At 37.6% G+C, this 20,003-nt stretch overlaps 1 protein-coding gene across 1 annotated transcript; it reads right to left on the reverse strand.

Moving 5' to 3' along the window:
- Positions 1–3,377: 3,377 nt before the first annotated feature.
- On the reverse strand, positions 3,378–4,025 carry LOC110875434 (putative receptor-like protein kinase At5g39000). The gene has a single exon (XM_022123632.1). The coding sequence runs from the start codon at positions 4,023–4,025 to the stop codon at positions 3,378–3,380; it is 648 nt and encodes a 215-aa protein (XP_021979324.1).
- Between the last annotated feature and the right edge of the window lie 15,978 nt (positions 4,026–20,003).

Here is a 20,003-nt window from a genome sequence, read left to right on the forward strand (position 1 = left end):
ATCTGTGATGACTGCTTCTTCAATAAAGAGATTCATCTTCTACATATTTATATCTTGTTCATATTTTGATCTTCATGTCTTTAATCAAGTGCAATCTTCGATGTATGTCATCGATCCGGTGCTTTCACAGTGGTATCAGAGCATGGTTACCGATTCAGAATGGTCTAACCGCCTTCTGAATCACCATTGCTCTTGATTTGATGTTTGTTTCCGCTAAACATCTTAAAGACTTGAAGATTTTGCAAAAAAGTTGAAGAAAATGAAGCTGTTCGTAGTTGTTTTGTTCTCCAAGTTGTTGCAGATATGAGATGCTCGGGAGTAGATAACAAGTTGTGTGGTTCGGAGTTTCGAGTGGATAAAGGCCTGTGTGATGACGAAGAGCGACCAAGTAACTGAGTTCTGTGTACGTAGAAGAAAATAATTGAGTGAGTTCTGTGTGAACAAAGAAAAGAAAAAAAAAGGGCAGTGGTGCAATTGATATATTCAGAGACGTGGTTGACTTTTGTGGTTTGTTGTAACCTAGAAGATAAGGAATTGTGTTTGTTTTATTTTGTGGGTAAAAAGTCTGTATTCAAGTACTTCATGATACGGGGCTGCAAACATTATACGGGACAATATGATTGGGTAGTTTCGGAGTTCTTTCAGTGTTGAATCGGTAACAAAAGGGAACCGAGGTGCAGTGGAATGCGGCTGCTAAAGGCGAGCAAGCAAGCAATCGAAATCGTGCGATTCATTTAGCAAGTAGCAAGAAGAGCAAGAACGAATGCGGGTTAACGAGAAGAGCAAGAGCGAATGCAAGCAAGCAACAAGAACGGAGATCAAGATTATGGGGGTGAATGTTGGATAATCTTGATGGTTCTTCTCTCGGCGGAGATCAAGCTCGGTGATACTAGTATTATCATTTCTGACGTTCCTGATGACTCTAACGCTTATGTGAAAACAGTGAGTTCTGGATTGGTGTTCTGAGGTTCAAAACAGAAGGTGGTTGATGCAGATGGTTGTCGGCTGGATTATTGTGATGTGGCTAGGGTTTACCAACACAAGCATGGGCTTGTGTGCATGATTGGGCTAATGACCGGCACAATGAGTTCTGATAATATTTCTTTGGGCCCACTGATGATAGGATTATTATCTCCAACTACAAAACCTAAAACATTAGGTAGATTGATTTTTTTTTTGTTTTGGGCCCACATGCTTGTTTCATATCAGGGTATATGATTTTTCATTAGGCCAATGACAACACATGCTGGGCCCATTGAATTGAATTAAAATGCAATTTGCATTACATCTTTTAAATGGGCCAAAGAATTAATAGTGTAGGACCAGTCGATATGTTTTCGATTATTAGTGGCAAGCCTGGATTGATTTTCAATTGAACCACGGGCCTTGTTTGGTTTAAAAAAAATCGAATTTATGGGTTTTTCGGATTTATTTGCTTGTTCTGAATTTCTTTGTACTCTAAGTACTATTCCGATGATCTGATTCGAGGTTTCAAGAGCTTTCGGGTTTTACGAGTTCCGAATTTTCTAGAATTCCGGGTTACCTGGGGTACCGGATTTTTAGCTAAATTTAGAAGTTAGTGTTGTTCGGAAGTTTCGAGTTGTGCATGTTCCGAGTTTTTTTCTAGTTATTCCGGGTTACCTGGGGTACCGGATAACTAACTAAGAGTCAGAATTACGCGTAGTTTGAAGATTTGAAGTCGGTTTCGGATTATCGAAAAGTTTTATGGTACTTATGTTGTCCGGATCAAGTGAGGAGGTGAAGAGAATAAGACTTGCTTGGATTTTTGTATAGTTTACAAAGAAAAAGGGGGAGTAAAAATTTTGAAATTCCTGTTTTCTTTGTAAACGAAAAGCTCGTGGTGCTACATCGAAACAAGTTGATGTTTACTATCTTTGAGATTAACTTAGTGTTAATCTTACCGGTGGCGAAGTGTTTATAACATGAAGCAAGTTAGAGCTAGTGTATGATTGAGTTTTGTCAAGTTTCTTCGAGTTTTAATCAAGTGTTGACGTGATGAAGCAAATTGTTCGTTTGGCAAGTAGTTGAAGGTCATGCCTTTATCGTACGCCGGTTAAAGTAGAGAAGATTAGTCATCTTGGTACCTCTTCCAAGTTGGTGACTGATCGGATTCTCGAAATAGGGGTTCTTACATTGAGGGGGAGATCAGAGACAAAAGTCATCGGGTAATAGTTGAATTTGTGAAGATACGAGATTGGATCTTGAAGATTCGAGATGAAATAATCTCAGACACTCAGTTGAAGACCTTGATCAAGATGGTGGATGTACTTTTACAAAGTTCAGTTTTGTTATTAACTTATCGAACTAAGCTTCATTTCTTTGTGAAGTTTGAAGTGTTCAAGGTTGGGCATTGGAAATCCAATGTTTCTTTCTGCTACCGGTTAGGTTTGAAGATTAATGTATCGAGCGATATTCCTACATGTGGTTGTAGGTCGGTTCGCGTTAACTTGATTCGGGAGTAGTTTGAGGGGGAGGATCTACAGTGTTTGATGTTGGATTCTTTGGGTTTCTCAAAGCGGCCTTAAGTGATCGTCAGCAAGTTTTTAATTAGAAGGGTTGAAGATCACTGTGCTCTACCAAAAAGATCAACTCTCAGCCAAAGTTGAAAGCTGACATGATATCTTCAGTTAAAGGGGAGTCTCTAAGTGCAGTATCCGGTGATTGAAGATTATCGATGCCACACAGAACTGATGCAACAGTTAAGGGGGAGACTGTAAGTGCAGTTCCTGCCGGGTAACTGTCGCTTATCAGTTCTGGTCAACCAAAGCAGAAGTCCAAGTTAAAGTCAACCATAATGAAGAATTCAAGACCACATGAAGACCATGCATTGATCAACGGGGAGTTGTTAATGCACTTTGGGTGAAAAGTGCATGCCTTCCAATTGTTAGGGTCTTTATTGTACATATCTTGAAAGTTAGTCCAAGGTTTATCCTTGGACAACTTGTCCAAGTTTTAGGAAAACTTTTGTCTGAGTTTTATGTTTAGGGCAAAAGTCAGAGCTTTCTGTAGATTGTGTTGTCCGAACTTTAGTCCCTAGTCTATATATATGTGTTGTATAGGATTAGGGCAAATAGATAGATAGACACATCGAGAGAAAGAAAGAAGCTTTGTGCACCTCTCCAGAGAGACTATGTGTTAGTGAGAGAAAGCTAGGGTTTAGATCTTTGTGATCTAAATCCAGCTTGTAGATGATGTATACTCCTTTGGTTTGTGTAATCTGTGATGATGACTGATTCATCAACAAAGAGATTCATCTTCTACATATTTCTATCTTGTTCATATTTTGATCTTCATGTCTTGAATCAAGTGCAATGTTTGATGTATGTCATCGATCCGGTGCTTTCACACTTACCAAACTACATTGTCCTCCCTATAGCGTTCGTGTCTACTGGAAGCCTTCTAGATATCAATTCAAATAATACGACTCCAAATGCGTAGACATCTGTTTTCCTTGTTAATTTTCTAGTATAGAAATACTCTGGATCAAGATACCCGAATGTGCCTTTCACACTTGCATCAACGTAAGAAATCAATTGATTGGTTGGGCCAATTTTCGACAACCCAAAATCCGAAATCATAGCCGCCCAGCTGTCATCTAAAAGAATGTTAGAACTTTTCACATCATGATGTATGACTCCATGTTGGGTGCCTACACCAGTGTGTAGGTAGTCCAAACCACGTGCAACACCTATCGCTATCTTGAGCCGTCTCAACCAACTTAAAGGAGCACTATCTGCTTTGTGTAGATGTTGGTAAAGGGTTCCATTCGGCATAAAGTCATAAACAAGGATCATGTCCTTCTTTTCATGACAATAACCGATGAGAGACACCAAGTGACAGTGACGCAACTTAGAAAGCATGTCGACCTCCGCTCTAAACTCAAGTTCCCCTTGGTCGGACATAGAATCTAGCCGTTTAATGGCCATAACATGACCATCATCTTCACTAGACATTTGACCTTTGTATACCTTTCCGAATCCCCCCTCTCCAATAACGACTTTCATCATCAAAGTTATTGGTTACAGATTTAATTTCTTTAAGAGAAAAAAGGCGACATGGATGCGATGAAGTCATTGTAGATAACTTTTCTCCCTCTCCAGTTGCAGAGATCAAACAAAGTCAATGTTCAAATGCGGTAGGTATGGCCAAGTCTTATACCCAAATTCAACGGTCCATTTTTTACTTTTTATATCCCTAGCCGACCTTTTTATTGAACATTAGCACAACTAATGTCTAATTTTCATCGCCAACAGTTTCTGTTCACCTTCACTGGTTTTTTAGAGTTTATTTTTTTTGTCCTTTCTTCCATCTGTAGCATTTGGATTTTTGGTATTTGGTATTGCTAGTTGCTTGTGTTTAGGTTTTTTGTTTGTTCATAATATCCTTAATTGCTTCCTAAAGCTACTTTAGGTTAGCGTATGATCAAGATTCCTTATTGGTTTCAATGAGGAATAGGGGCGTTCTCCTTATAAGCACCCTCTGGCGTGAGCATAAGAACTTGCTTTGAGGATAAAAGTGTGTGTATTAAGTGAGAGAGCAAGAGAGCGATCCCTAAACATGGAGTTGAAGTTCTCTATTTATAGTCGAGGTGAATTGTGAAGGAGATGGGCTGATAGGCCTTGCGCTTGAGATCGACAACAAGGAATATCCATTTTGCCTCCCCTGTCACGACCGTTAGCGATTCCAGGCAGGAGGGTATTTGGCGCACGCTGAATGGATCCACGTGTCCTGACGGTTGTCCTTATTGTCTTATCTGTCATCAACGGTTAGGTGGAGATCATGGAGTAGTGGTCGGCACAAGCTGTTCGGTGCCACGTATGTGTCCTTGTGTACTTCTTGTCTCTTGCACGATTGCCCATTGTGCAGCACGATAGAATATAGTATGTTGAGCGCCTATTGGTTCACTTCTCTGCCATTTGTACTTTCTGTATTGTCCGATGTTGCCATGCGCTTCTTGTACCCGCGCGACCTTGGGTACACTTGTGTGGTCGGCGCAAGGTCAAGGAAGCTAGGTCTTTTATCAAAGGAACTAAGTGTCCAAATTGATTCTATCTTGTTCCTGATCTCACGCATGACTTGGAGTATGATGTGCATAAAATACAACATATACATTATATCAAATACCGCGTAAAATCAACCCTTTTTCGGCAGTAATGTTGGAAAAATTGTGTTTCTTTGTTCCTTTTTAATTTACAGGGTCAAAGAGCTTAAACGCACAAAAGAAGCAAATACAAAGAAGAAGGATTGACATGACTCGCCAAGCCCCCATCCACATCCAAATCAACAAAAATAACAAGAAAAGATGCTGTTGCATGGGGTCGTGCCCAGTCAAGATTCCCTGCATAAAAAGACAAGAAGAAAAGACAAAGCAACATGGGGACATGCCGACACAACACGAGGCATGGTCGACTCTAAGATTCGTAGAATCTGAGATAGTACAGCAAGTACAATTGCCACGGGCCGTGCCGTTAACATATCGGGCTGTGTTAGTACATGATCTGACACTACAGTTAATGAAGATGAGAGAGAATGAAGGCCACGGGGCCATGCCAGGTGGGCACGGGGCCGTGTTGATGCTCTGTTTCCAGCTATAAATAAGGGTGTTTGGTTTCATTCCAACCCATTACTTTGCAAACCACTTCTCTCACACTTGCCATCACTCCACCACCACTACAACACTAACACCCACCACCATCATCCATTTTCCATCTTTTAGAGTGTGTAGTAGTCTTAGGATCCAAGATCGATCGTAAGAGTTCTTGTCAAACAAAGGCCATGGTTGGCTAAACTCTTACATCACTTGGTGAAGACAAATCTTTTATGTATTACTTTTTGATTTCCAACCTTTGACTCCTTTTTTATTTGGGTATGTATTAATGACATTAATAACTAGTTTTCTATATTGTAGGCGAATTTTACTTAATTGTAACGACCCCGAATTTATTTATGTGTGTGCATATTTATATTGCTATAATATGTTTTAAGAAATAATTAGGGAGTGAATCTAGTTAGAAAAATTATGGTCATTTTCGTGTTAATATGATATGCTACAAGTAAGTTATAACACATATAATTTATTATGGTTGTGTTCATGTTATAAACAAGGCTACAAGTAGGAATAATTGTATTTAGGATAATATTTATGAATTATGAACTTGGTTAGTATATGAGTAAGTTTAACCTGAAGAAAAGAAATTGCTGTAAATGATAAAGACTTAATCTTAAGGGGGCAAATGTGACATGAATAGAAAGTAGGAATGATAAATTGAAATTAAAACACAAACACACACAAAACAGTGTGTGTGTGTTGCCCAGAAGCTAAGAAAGACAAGGAAGAACCCTTTTCATCATTCAAATTCAGCAATTGAAGCTCTAATCTTGGCTAATACTCATGCATGTCCTTGATTTCTTAATCATCCACGCATACTAAAGCACTAGGTAAGTAGAATTTCATATTATGGATGATCTTGTATGTTATGGGTCTTAAGAAATCCATGAGTTAGTATGAAATTAGTAGGATGATGAACTAAGAACATCATTTAGATCATAATGAATGCTTGAGTTTGACTAAATTGACATTAGAAGTAAAAACCCACTTAGAGTAGGGGTGTTATGAGGTATAATGTGAAATTCTTGTGTAAATTAGTATACGGATCATGTATGATGATGTTATAATGAGAACTTGTTAGTTGGAATTGATTTAGATGGAATGATATATGAGATTCGATTTAATTTGATGTTCTTGTTAATCTTGATATGATTTGGTTGAAATTATGCATATGATACTTGTACTTTATGCTTTAAAAATGGCACGCACGCCAAGTGTTTGTTAAAATGCTTGAATGAAATTATCATATGTCATTACTATGTTAAATGATTAGAATTTGGAAACTTTAGTTGCTAACTTGATTGTCTTAAGAATGGAATGAAAAGAATGACTTAAGATTAAAGCAAATGATTTTGGATTGTAGGAGTTAAGGAAGAAAGTTCAAGTCGTTCCGGATCACAAACTAACAATGACAAAGGTAAGTTCCTTTGCTTACAAAGTATTATTAGTATGCATTAATATAAAATGATATCATCTTAAGTTGAGACAGTACACTTGTAATGAGTTAGTGTAAGTCGAAATATGATAAGAATATGGGTTGAATGAGTTGAAGTGATAATGTACCAAGTTGAGAAATTCATGTTTGGAAGAAGGTTTTAATGTTTTCTTGAAGTTTAACTAACAATTCGATGTGGTATAAATCATGAATTTAAATCGTCTAATGGATTGTTTGTATGTAGGTAAAGCAACTTGATAATGGCGCTACTTGGATCGAACACACTCATGGTGCACGCTTCCGCGAAAATACTAGTTACGGTTTAAACTTTTGTTAAATGGTTTTTGTTTGTTAAAACGGGTCTTTGTAAGTAACTTAACCTGGTAGTCGATAGATGTTGAACTTGTAGTTAAAAGACTATGTTAGTTGTTTATGAAACGTTTGGGTTGTAAACTCTTTTTGTAACTACTTCGTTAGTTATCACGAAGTTAAATGCAAAATTTTTGTTATGAACTATTCGACCCGTTTGCTATTTTGTCAAATGAAAGCTCGTTAATTTCTTTCAAAAGTTTAGACCTTACAAGTTGGTATCAGAGCCGAGGTTTGAGGGATTCAAGTATTGGAGTTATAACGCTTGAACTAAAACCAAAAGCTCGTATGAAGGTGTGTTCGTTCTGAAGCGTCAAACAAGTAAGTAAATTATAAATTGTGGATACATATACTCTAAGTTGGAATCGGGAGGGAGAGATATAGTTAATTCTCTAGAAAGACACGGATTAGGTACATTACAAAATATTATGAGGGAATTCGGGACTTCCCGGAACCGTTTCAAGTTAAACTGGGGCTCGGGAATGAAGTTTTGAGCAAAAAGATGGGTTGAACAGCGAATGCAGGTCAGAAGCACCGTCGGCGACGACCCTTAAGGGCGTCGGCGATGCACCTGGAGGTTCCGATGGCTTAATTTCCTACCTACGGAAGAATTTCAGCGACGCACGTTTCTGAGCACCGTCGCCGACGCAGCCTTGTGCCGTCGACGACACCCTCTCCTGAGCTGCGTTGCTGATTTGTTTTGTTTATGATTCCGAGGCTCCCAAACCCGTTCCAAACACTTGTTAAACTCTAGGAACACCTCAAATTCCCTATGAAACTAAGAGTACTCATAGTTAACATGTTTTAATGATGAATGTGTAAAAGAATGGGAAGTCATGTACACGAATAAATGAAGTAAGAAGTGTATCTAGAATGTTTGTAGAGAAAGATTGGATGAATTTATGACTTACGAGAATGAATTATTAATAATGATTGATGTATAGAAAGACGGGGAGAATGAATGTAATAATGTTTAACACGAATATCTAATTGTAGATGGCAAGTGGAGGAAACACGGACACCACCGAACGGATAACTCGAAACGAGTTAAACAAGATAATTTCGGATGAAGTAATGAAGGCGTTTGATGCAAATGTTTCAAAGCTAGCGCAAGAAGTGGAGATCCAATTGTTGATTAGGGTGGAGACTATGGTGACAAGTAAGGTAGATGAGTTGAAAGAAATGATAACCGGGATTCAAGGCAAGAAGGATGCACGACGGTGCACATATATGGATTTCATGGCATGTAAGCCTGCAACTTATAATGGAGAAATTGATCCCATTGAATGTCAAAGATGGATAGCCAATATGGAGGGAATGTTCATTCGAAGTCATTGTGATAAAGAAGATCAAGTCATGTTTGCCACGGGGCAACTTTTACGAAGGGCTAAAGATTGGTGGGATACGTATAGTAAAGAGACCAGCGAGGATAAAATTCAAACTCTGACTTGGCAAGAATTCAAGCAACCTTTTATCAAATACCATTGTCACAATCAGCCGTAGATCGAATCCAAGAAGATTTTCTCCGACTCCGACAAAAGGATGAATCAATTGATGAGATCACAAATACTTTCCTTGATCAGCTGAAGTTTTGCGGAGAAATAGTCGGAACAGAGAGGAAGAAGATTATCCGTTATCATGGCATGCTAAAGGCCGAATATCGGGAGTTCATAACTCCTTCTAAATGTGAAACTTTGGACGAGATTATCGATTTGGCCTGGGATAGGGAAATTGAGCTAAAGAGACAGGCTGAACGCAGGGAGAAAAGGCAAGTTGAGAAAGGATCAACACAAGGTTCTTCCAAGAAACCTAAGACACACGATCAAGGAAGGAAAGAAGCTTCTAAAGGAGGGTTTCCACGATGTAAAACGTGTGGAAAACCCCATTCGGGAGAATGCTTATTGGGGAAGAAAGGATGTTACAACTGCGGGCAAGAAGGGCATCCATATTATAATTGCCCAAATCCCAAGAGAGTGTGCTACAACTATAACGAATCGGGCCATGTGAAGGCCGAATGCCCAAAGCTCAAACATGGAGCGAAGAAAGAAGTAAAGATGGAAGATACCGCTAAAGCTAAGGGAAGAATGTTCCAAATCTCTACGGAAGAAGCTAGAGCTCACCCGAATGTGGTGTCAGGTATCTTTATGATAAACTCTATACCCACCTATGTGTTGTTTGATGCCGGGGCTAGTAGATCATTCATTTCTAGCAAGTTTGTACGTTCCCCTTTATTCACGATAGAAAGAATGCTTACACCACTTGAGGTAGAAATAGCTGATTGTAAGAGTTACCTTTTACACGAGATATGTAGAAACTATAAAATTACTATAGAGGACGAAGATTTTGATATTGATTTGATTCCCATGGTCTTAGGAGAATTCAAGGTAATAGTAGGAATGGTTTGGTTATCCCGCCATCATGCGGAAATTTTATGTGAAAGCAAAATTATTCACGTGACATCTCCTAGGGGAAGGCGGGTAAGTATTCATGGGGAAAGGAAGGTAGAGGCAAAATTCTGTACTATCTTAGAAGCGGTTAAGTATGTAAAGAATGGGAGTAAGGCATTCTTAGCCTATGTTGTCGACACAAAATGTGGTGCTTTAATAATTGAAGATACTAAGATTGTGAACGAATACCCGGATGTGTTTCCGGATGAATTACCGGGACTCCCACCCGAGCGAGAAGTCGAATTCCGTAACGAGTTGGAACCAAATGCCAAACCAGTAGTCAAGGCCCCTTACCGGTTGGCACCTGCGGAAGTACGGGAATTAATGGTCCAATTACAAGAACTTCTTGACAAGGGCTTCATACGCCCTAGCGTGTCTCCGTGGGGAGCGTCCGTTTTGTTCGTTAAAAAGAAGGATGGGTCGATGAGAATGTGCATTGACTATCGTGAGCTCAACAAACTCACGATAAAGAACTGATATCCCCTTCCGAGAATAGATGATCTTTTCGATCAATTACAAGGGGCAAGTTGGTTCTCAAAAATCGACTTGCGATCGGGTTACCATCAAGTACGAGTAAGGGAAGAGGACGTACCTAAGACCGCGTTCAGAACCCGTTACGGACATTATGATTTCTTAGTAATGTCATTCGGGTTAACTAACGCTACGGCCGCTTTTATGGATCTAATGAATAGAGTATGCCGAAATATGCTAGATTAGTTCGTCATAGTATTTATTGATGACTTTCTAGTATACTCTCGTAGCGAGTCTGAACATGCGAGTCATTTACGTCAGGTACTCGAAACGCTTCGAAAGGAAAAGTTATACGCTAAGTTTTCTAAATGTGCGTTTTGGCTCAGGGAAGTGCAGTTCTTAGGCCATGTAATTAATGAGTAAGGGATTTTGGTGGATCCCTCTAAGGTGGAAGCGGTGATGAAATGGGTACCACCGATGACGACGTGGGATTTGCGGTCGGTCAATCTGGACAAGATGTTTGCACCCAAATTAGTAAGTGTTCATCTTTTAAAAACCCAATTTCTATCCTCACAAAACACAACTGGTGATAATCATTCAATTTGATCCTTAATGTTTTGTTGCAGTTACTGTTTGTACTCAATTGGCAATCGCTTACTCAAAGGATCGTCAATCGTTTGATTGATGAGTTACTACTTACTAGAGGTATGATTTTTTAGGTTGAATAATCCTTTTTTTCATGTTGAGTTACTAGGGTTTGGTTGATGTAATTTAACTAAATACGTTAGAAATTTAAGTTTTTAATGTAGAATACATTTTCCTTTAGAGAAGAATAAATGGCAAGTGTGGATGGGAAAATTTCTAATTTTGATTTGCAGGTCTTTTAGATGATCCAAAGGTAAGGTTTGTTAAAAATTTCATTTAATATATCTTTTATTTCAGTGTGAAAAATGGCTGATCGTTATAAAAGAGAGGGACAATTGTTGAAAACCTCACTGAGGAATATGTCAGGGGCTGGGATGAAATGATAGAGCTCCTTAATCGTAAATTGACCGAACCGAATCGAAATAATCACCAATAACCGATTAACTAAAAGAGATCGCTTATGTTTTTTTATAACCAAAATATATGCTTTTTATAACAAATATGGTTTGACCATGGGAAGTGTTGGATTCATGGTAAAAATTTGTTTACTTTTCTAAAGCTTTTTAGAGTAACAAATGATAATCAAAATCTTAACATACCAGTGGTTTTTACTTATATAGTTTACTGCGAAGGGGTATATAGTACTTTTAGTATGCTAGAAGATAAGAGAATTTATAAATTTTCAGAGGATAATTTAAGAGATAATATGGAGCCCAAATAAGTGGGTTTATATATATATATATATATATATATATATATATATATATATATATATATATATATATCTCAGCAGTCATTGGCTCATTGCACAGGTTAAGTTATTCATGTGTTTATTATAAATGGATGAGTGTGGTAGTGTTTCAGATGTATGTTGTGAAAGAGAATAATCATAATGTCATATTTTTCCCCATTGTCAAAAAGCACATTGGATTTTTGTTTGTTTTGACTAATCCAAAATGTTGGTTAATATGGGTGTCTAACTTGTGACCAACTTCTATGCAGAACGCGTTTGAGCTAGCTTCGTTCCTTTGGTTCTAGGTAATTACTCTTATTTGATTTCATAACCGCAATTCGTCTTAAATCTTGACTTATATTAACTGTTTTATGTTTTTTTTTTTTTTTTTTTTTTTTTTTTTTTTTTTTTTTTTTGCAGCGGCAATTCAACTATAATTCTTGTTTTGACTTGGATTCATACATGCTTAAAAGTAGACCCGGCAAAATCAACCCGTACATTCAACTTTGGGTTAGGATGGGTATTATTTTTGTAGTTGATGGGTTAAGTTGGGTTAACAAGAATTGTTAAGAGGGACAAGATGAGTAACTTTTAAAAAAATAACATAATGGGTCAGTATGGGTTTCTCTGGGTAAACCCTAAAACCAACGCATTCTTCTTTTTTTCTCATCTCCCACGCCCAAATCACCCAAATCACCACCATCCTACAACCTCCATTCCACCGTTGCTTCTGCTCACGACCATCGCCGCTAGCCTGCCGCCTTCGTTTTAGTCCAACTAAATAACCAACATTCATGTATAAATGATATCACAAAGCTAACATCAACATTCATGTATAGGTAAATATATATATCTTTAATTTTGGAAATTATGTTCTGTACTAACAGGTTGATGTGTCTGTGTTTTCAAGCGGCCACAATGCAAAAGTGAAATTTCAACTTCAGAAGTATTCACAAACCTGGATTCTTCACTGGGGTTGCATCTATAATGGAAACAAGTAATAACATCCTGCTGACCGTCAACGTTTTTTGCTTTCTTATTAGTGGTGGCAAAAAGCGTAGGTCGGGTGTGTTTGATAATGGATCAAAACGAGTTTGGGTCGATATGGGTAGGTCGGGTGTGTTTGATAATGGATCAAAACGAGTTTGGGTCGATATGGGTCAAAATAGTCACCCTTTTTTAACAAATCGGTTAGTAGATTTTTATTGTCTCTTACAAACGGATCAAAACGAGTTTGGGTCGTAGGCATATACATCGTATTCGATAATAGGCTGCTGTAAGTTTTTATTATTTTTTTATTTTTTAAATTTTTTGATTTTTTTTTTATTTTTTTAATTTTTTTAATTTTTTAATATTTTAATTTTTTTTTTATTTTTAGCCTATCATGCCCAAATCCATCTTGACCTAAACCCATCCTGACCCATTTCTTAAAAAAACCCATCCTAACCCATTACCCAAACATGCCCAACCCACCCATTTTGCCACCCCTATTTAAAAGTAATGAAATGGTGGGTCGTTAATGAGTCAAAACACCCGTCTTTTTTAAAAACTGTGTTGCGCCTAAGATGAACGTGTTTATATCTTTGGAAAAAAATTAGAACTGAACTAAACTCAATTCTTAAGGAAATATGTTGAAATTGCAATGCCTACGTACAAGTATGAACATGATTACTTTTAAAACTGTAGATCAGTCTTGTTGATGGTACCATTTCAAGAGTTGGAGAGCTGAAAGAAGGTGTTATGACAGAGCAAGTTAAAGGGTTCTCCTACTCCGTATCTTCCTGTTTAGCGAACAGTTCGGCAGGAAGTGCGTTTGTGCTCGTTCGTTGAACACGAACAAGAAATTTAGTTCGTTTATTTAAATAAACGAACATGATCAAAGGACGTGTTCGTTCATTTATGTTTGTGAACGTTTGATAACGTGTTCGTTTATGCTCAATAGTTCATTAGTGGTTTTAGTTTTTATATTTTATCTAAATACTTTAAAGTTCCGACAAATATGACATCTAATAAGTATTATTGTATTATATATTTTGTTCATGAACGCTTGTTGGTGTTCGTTTGTGTTCATGAATGTTCACTACCTATAATTAATAAACGGTCACGAACACGTTCATTTTCTTAACAAACGAACACGAACATAAAATGTCATGTTTTCTTAACGAACGAACACGAACGAATTGTGTTCGTCCGGTTCTTTTACAGTCCTAATCGTCACAAATTGTTGCTTTAACAACATGTTGTGGGCCATTTTTGCGGTTTGGTAGGACCCGTTCAAGAAACCATGCTATCTGTTCGCGTTAGTTGTGGGCCAGTTAGCGAGCCGAGACGATACGTTCACAACGTGTTCGGTTCGTAAAGTTGCCCTGAGAATATGGATCCCAGCAGAGGATCTTCCGAAAACTGAGCATGCCATGTATTATCTCAAAGCAACCATGAAATAGGATGAAGATGTCAGTTCTTGCATGCTCTTTTAATACTTTTTTTTGATAAACGATGAAAAGGGCGGGTTGCATAACGGGTCATATAGTTTTTTGTTTGAGTTAAAAGTTAAAACGGGCCAGGCTGAGCGATCCTTCAAACACCTCTGTATTCAGCTTTGGAAATCCAGGTCAACATTATGGTATTGCATATCTTACTATGTGAATATCTATTGCTGGTTTTTAGTAGTGTACTGGATGGCTAATTTTATGTTTTCTTCTTCACTCAGATGAATTCACCATGCTTGAAGTTGCAGAGAATGTGAAAGAGGTCAGTTTTGGAAGGTTTTTTAACAATTTTATTGTTATGTCCAAAATGCCCTTGAATTTGGCGTTCAATATGAGTATGAAAACCACATATGGTAGCTGATAAACCCGAAAGTGAAAATAATACATGTGGAAAACACGCATGATGATCCTCGACAAAGAAAGCCATTGATAACCAAGCCAAAGGAGGTGCTTCATTGGGAACCAACAATCAAATTACGCTATGGACTCCCCCCAATGGACGAGGACTTCCGCAAGAGGCTTAGACTACCAACGACTGCATGAGTGTGAGCGTGTCCTCAAACCGCAAGAATTTTGGAAGTAATCGTGCTGCAAATGAAGCTTCTGCGGTACTGCACTCTTTCACCCGCTCTGATTTTCAATGATGCCAGATACATTGAAAAGAAAAGGTTTGGACAGTAACTTATAGTTGAGATTTCATTTGATATACACAGATGAAACTTTTGGGCTTAATTTGTAACTTTTGTATAACCTCAGGGACTAATGTTGAAATTTACTGTTTTGTGGAACATGTTAGATGTAGTTATGTACTAATTTAAGAGTGTTAATCATGTGTGAATGCTTCACTTGTCTTGTCGGGTTGTATATATGTAATGTACATAATTTGCATTTGGTGATCATCAGCTCAACTTCTATAATAATCACTTTTGGTCTAAGACTGAACTTCGAAAACTTTGCTCGTATGACTTTAATCTTGTTTTCAGTTGTTTTTATAGATTGTTGTTACACCACAGATTACGTTCAAGATTTTTTCTCCGAATCTCTTTACAATTCTTGGCAACACTTGGGTACCCGCCGCGACGCGCGGGCATCACACTAGTATTATATGATGTATTTCTTGCACGTTTTAATGTATTCATTCACATTATAAGAGTTTCTTATAACAGTTTATTTAATAAGTGGCATGCATTACTACATAGTATATCTCTTTACTACAAAATATTATTAAATTTGAGGCATTAATAATCTATATGAATATTTGTCTTTAATAATATGAAAAAATTGAAGTGAGCCTCAACAAATCAAAAGAAAACAAAATCAGATAAAACCTGAATGACAATCTTTTTAATAAATATGCAGGATTTAATAATTAAGCAAATCTGATATAGAATTGAAGATCAAATTTGAAAAAAAAAAATACATGGATTAGTTCTCCATAACTTCTCTTCTACAAACTCGAATAAGAAGATGTAATCACATAAAATAATAAAAATGGATCATATTTAATGCCTGAATTAGTATTTATTACTAAAAATGCATTATATTGTAGCAATAATGTGTTTTTATTTCATATTAATCAATCAGGTTATTTTTCAATTTCAATTATAATATCAATAATGTTCTTGTCCGTTTGTGTGTATTATTGATAAAATAATAATTGCATTCTTCGATGCGTGAAGGCAAATGAAAAGACAAAAAGTTTGAGAAACCATTTTATGCAAACCCAAAAACCCAAATATAAAAATTCTCTCTTCATGTAATTCTGTTAAACCCAAATACCGATCCCTACACCTCCATATCTGCCACGGCACCGCCACCGTCACATCTCCATTGCATCCTCCGAAACCATCCATCATGTCCAGATCCATGGTCGCCGGAGCGTCGAAGCCCTATATCTACACCGGACTCATCCCGACTTCGTTTTTTGCCACCGAAACATGGTTTGATCGAGACATGCAGACCCGTCCTCTGCCTCGTACTCGTAGGAAACCCAGCCGCGCCAGCCCTCGAGCCTCAAGGTCCACCGCCGCTGTGTTGTCATTTTAAATTGGTGGTTCATCTACTTTTTTGACAATTTTCTGGTAAATAAAATCTACTGGTGATTTCCACCGTCCCCGTGAGTATGTATATATATGATGGTATTGATGCCTGTTTGGAGGAGATACGACGGTTGCTTTAAGGTTTTGTGATGGTTGGTAGAGCGGTTATTTAACGGAAGGGAGGCAGGTGTTACTTGTATAAGTTCAAACGGTGGAAAGCCAACGGTTGAACCGTTATCTTTTGGCGGTTGTTAAAATCAAACGGTTCCTTTAAATGAAACGATGGGTTTTTAAAATCAAACGGTGGCTCTAAACGGAACGTTGTAATGGTGTGTAAACGCAACCTAAGTTGCTTTTTGTAGGACTATACAATTATTTTGTTTAGCGAGATCGTGTTAAGAGTTGTAACATAAAACGTACATTTTATCACACCAAGAATGACTCGGTTTAGCGTGCCGCGATGCGCACGGTGTATAAAACTAGTAAAGTAAAAATGAATAAAGAAGATAATAAATAGTTTAGAGAAAATTATCCAAAGAAATTTCATTGGTTACTTATTTAATAACACTTTTGGACTCCCACAATAGCACATGGCCGCTAGTGTTGAGAATACATATTTTTTCTATTTGTCTCACACCATAAAGGATCACTACTCCGCACAATTACACCGAATAATAATATGGAGTCGGATACGTCACTACAAGGTAATTGTGTTTCATAATTGATACGAAGTTATCCACGAGCTAATGTACTTGTACTAGTTAGACAACCTAAAACTAGCTACAAAAGAATCGACATAAAGAAGAGATTAGACATTTTTTACATTTTGAACCCAAGGATTTCTTCTATTGATCCATTCTCTTAGTTAGATGAATTTTCAACATGAATTGACACCTATATAGAAAACTAGCATATTAAAGCACTTATTTACATTTTATAAAGCGGTTAACATACCGCTTTGACCAGGGGCAGCCCTGGGTGACCGGGAAAGTACCGATATTTTGAAGGGTACGTTTAAAAAATAAATAAAAAAAAAACCTCAATATGTATATGTAAAAAACAGTTTAATAGGGTATACCCGGGTATATGTGTCGTTAATGCCTAAGAGCACTTTTTTTCAAGCTCGAACAGAGTACACGAGTTCTCAGGGCCGGCTCTGGCTTTGACCCATCCAAAAAGTACCATTTTAAAGCAGTTAATTATATTTTATAAAGCAGTTAACAAACCACTTTAAACGAGATATAAAAAAATAAATATCTTTTTCACGCGGTTCCTTCACCACTTTAAAAAAACTAGAAGAGAATAAACCTATCAGATTATCTCAATTGTAGCGGTTCACCAACCGCTATTGTAAACGGTAACCCATCAATTTTAATCCCTATTAATTGTAATGGTTTATGAACCACTTTAAAAAAGAGAATAAACTCGCTAGATTAAATCAGTTGTAGTGGTTCACCAATAGCTATAAAAAGGAAAACTGCTAAGTATATTCTATATTACGGTTAAAAAAACCTACCAACTACTGCAAAAGATAATCGGCCAAGTATTACAAACAAAGGCACTGCCCATGGCACTATAGCCTTGTGGCATCTTAGTGGTGTGAGAAGGCTTAAAGACCATTAGGTTCTGGTTCGATTTCCACAAGGTGGTTTTTTCTCAGCTTTATTGAATTTTCGTCTAAATTGGTGTATAGGCATTATTTCCTAGTGAAAATCTGGAGATGGATATGACCGGGTAGTTCCACTAGTGGCACGATAACACTCTAGAGGTCTCTCAGTGATCCAAATTTGCAGTTCAAAATTAAAAAGCACTAACTAAACGCGGGACCTAAGGCTTGTGATAACCCTACAAGAAAAAGGAAAAAATTGGCCAACCTTTACGATCCAAACTATTTCTAAGCCCACATCTATATCCCATGGGCCAACATAGACCCATGACATAAATTCAAATGTACATAATATGCTCATCAAACTACATCATAGTACAATTCCCTATACACATAATTTTGGGCCCTAGTTTAAACCTTTGCACTAGCGGCCCATTCAATTCTTTATTCAGCATCAACTCCATCGGCCGCATCCAACTATGATACAATACTTGCCATGCCCAAGCCGAAACACTCCCCTTTAGTAATGATCTACCATCAAACACTTGGTCCATAGGATGGTCATGGTGTACTCTGGATAAGCCTGTTATCATGAGCCTAACACCCCAACTCCCCAAGTATGGGTTGCAATGTTAAGCCCAAATCCATCAAACTTCCACATAACACTTTCAGTCCAAACACCTAGCCTAAAGATATAATAGGCTCATACCCAAATTAACATTTCCTGCCAAGCCCGTAGTCAAATAAACAATGTCTACTGGCCCCCCATTCTCCAAATTGATGAAAAAAATCAATCCAAATAAACTGCTAGAACCGCCCAACTATTGTGACAGAATTCCAACAGTACATAAATGGCCCAAATGAACCTCCCTCGCCGAATACGTATTAAGTTAACCCTCAACCCAACCAACTATCCCAACTAGCAATTTGATGCACATAATCATGTACCCATAACAAGATCCCATATGCTAACCATCAATGTGTTCATATTCACTATCATTCTAAAATGCCTGTCATACCAGTATTCATAACCATAACCACAAATTTGCTGTTGACTTTTGACTCCATGTCCACATATTTTAGGATTCCTCCTGATGAAACATTAGACCCGATCAAGTAGGATTTAAGTTCTTAAATACGATTTGGTTATGAAATTATATATACAAGCAGCGGCGAAGCTTGAGATTTCCGACGGGGGTCGAAAACGTGTATACCCAAAAATTTCTATTCCAAAGCTACATATATAACACTACTAACCCCCCCACCCCCCCCCCCCCCCCCCCCCCCCCCGCGCCCTTCTAACCTACGCCCCTGTATACAAGAACATGTCCGGCCAAAGTATCCAGATTAGTCGAATATCGTATACTATATAAAACTGTTAGCAGACTAGTTTTAAAATAATTATAAAATGTATAACTAACGTTGTCCAATGACCAGTTCATCATCAAAGTTTTTGGTTGCATATTGAATTTCGGCAAGAGAAAAAAGCCGAAATGGATGTGCAGACGTCGGAGAAGACGAGTTTACCCCCTCTCCGGTTGAAGTACTCATTATCCTTCTATATATTTTAGATTTAAAGTACTGATTTTCAACTAATCTGGCAACAAGGAGGTTGATGACTATTTTAACAATAGCCAGTTTTTAACTATGTGAAGGTAGGTGGGAGGAAATTTACGCCTCACTGTGAGTGGCCAAAAAAATTAATTAGATAAGGATCGACTGAAAAGTCAAGGAATATCTTTTTTTTTTTCTTTTTTTAATAGGTGACCAATAAAAGCTAGGTGTTGGAAGTTACGAGGAAAGGGAAGTTATAGGAAGAAAGATTCTTCCGTTAAAGAATAAATACAAGAAAACCTCTAGAACATAAATATTTTTAACTTTGTTATCACTTTCTTTTATACGATATTCGACTAATCTAGGTATTTTATCTGCCAATTGGGTTTTTTATTATACAAGAACATGTCCTGGGCTAATAAAGTATTCAGATTAGTCGAATATTGTATACTATATAAAACTGTCATTGTGACCACGCGTGGAACACCGCCGGCGGTCATTGTGACCACGCGTGTTTAAAGTTAAAAGTTACCGTTAAGGAGAGAAATTGTTGGGTGTGATTTGGTGATGGGCACCCCCACTAAAT

Source organism: Helianthus annuus, chromosome 9, assembly GCF_002127325.2.
Source record: "Helianthus annuus cultivar XRQ/B chromosome 9, HanXRQr2.0-SUNRISE, whole genome shotgun sequence".
NCBI classification, from domain to species: domain Eukaryota; kingdom Viridiplantae; phylum Streptophyta; class Magnoliopsida; order Asterales; family Asteraceae; genus Helianthus; species Helianthus annuus.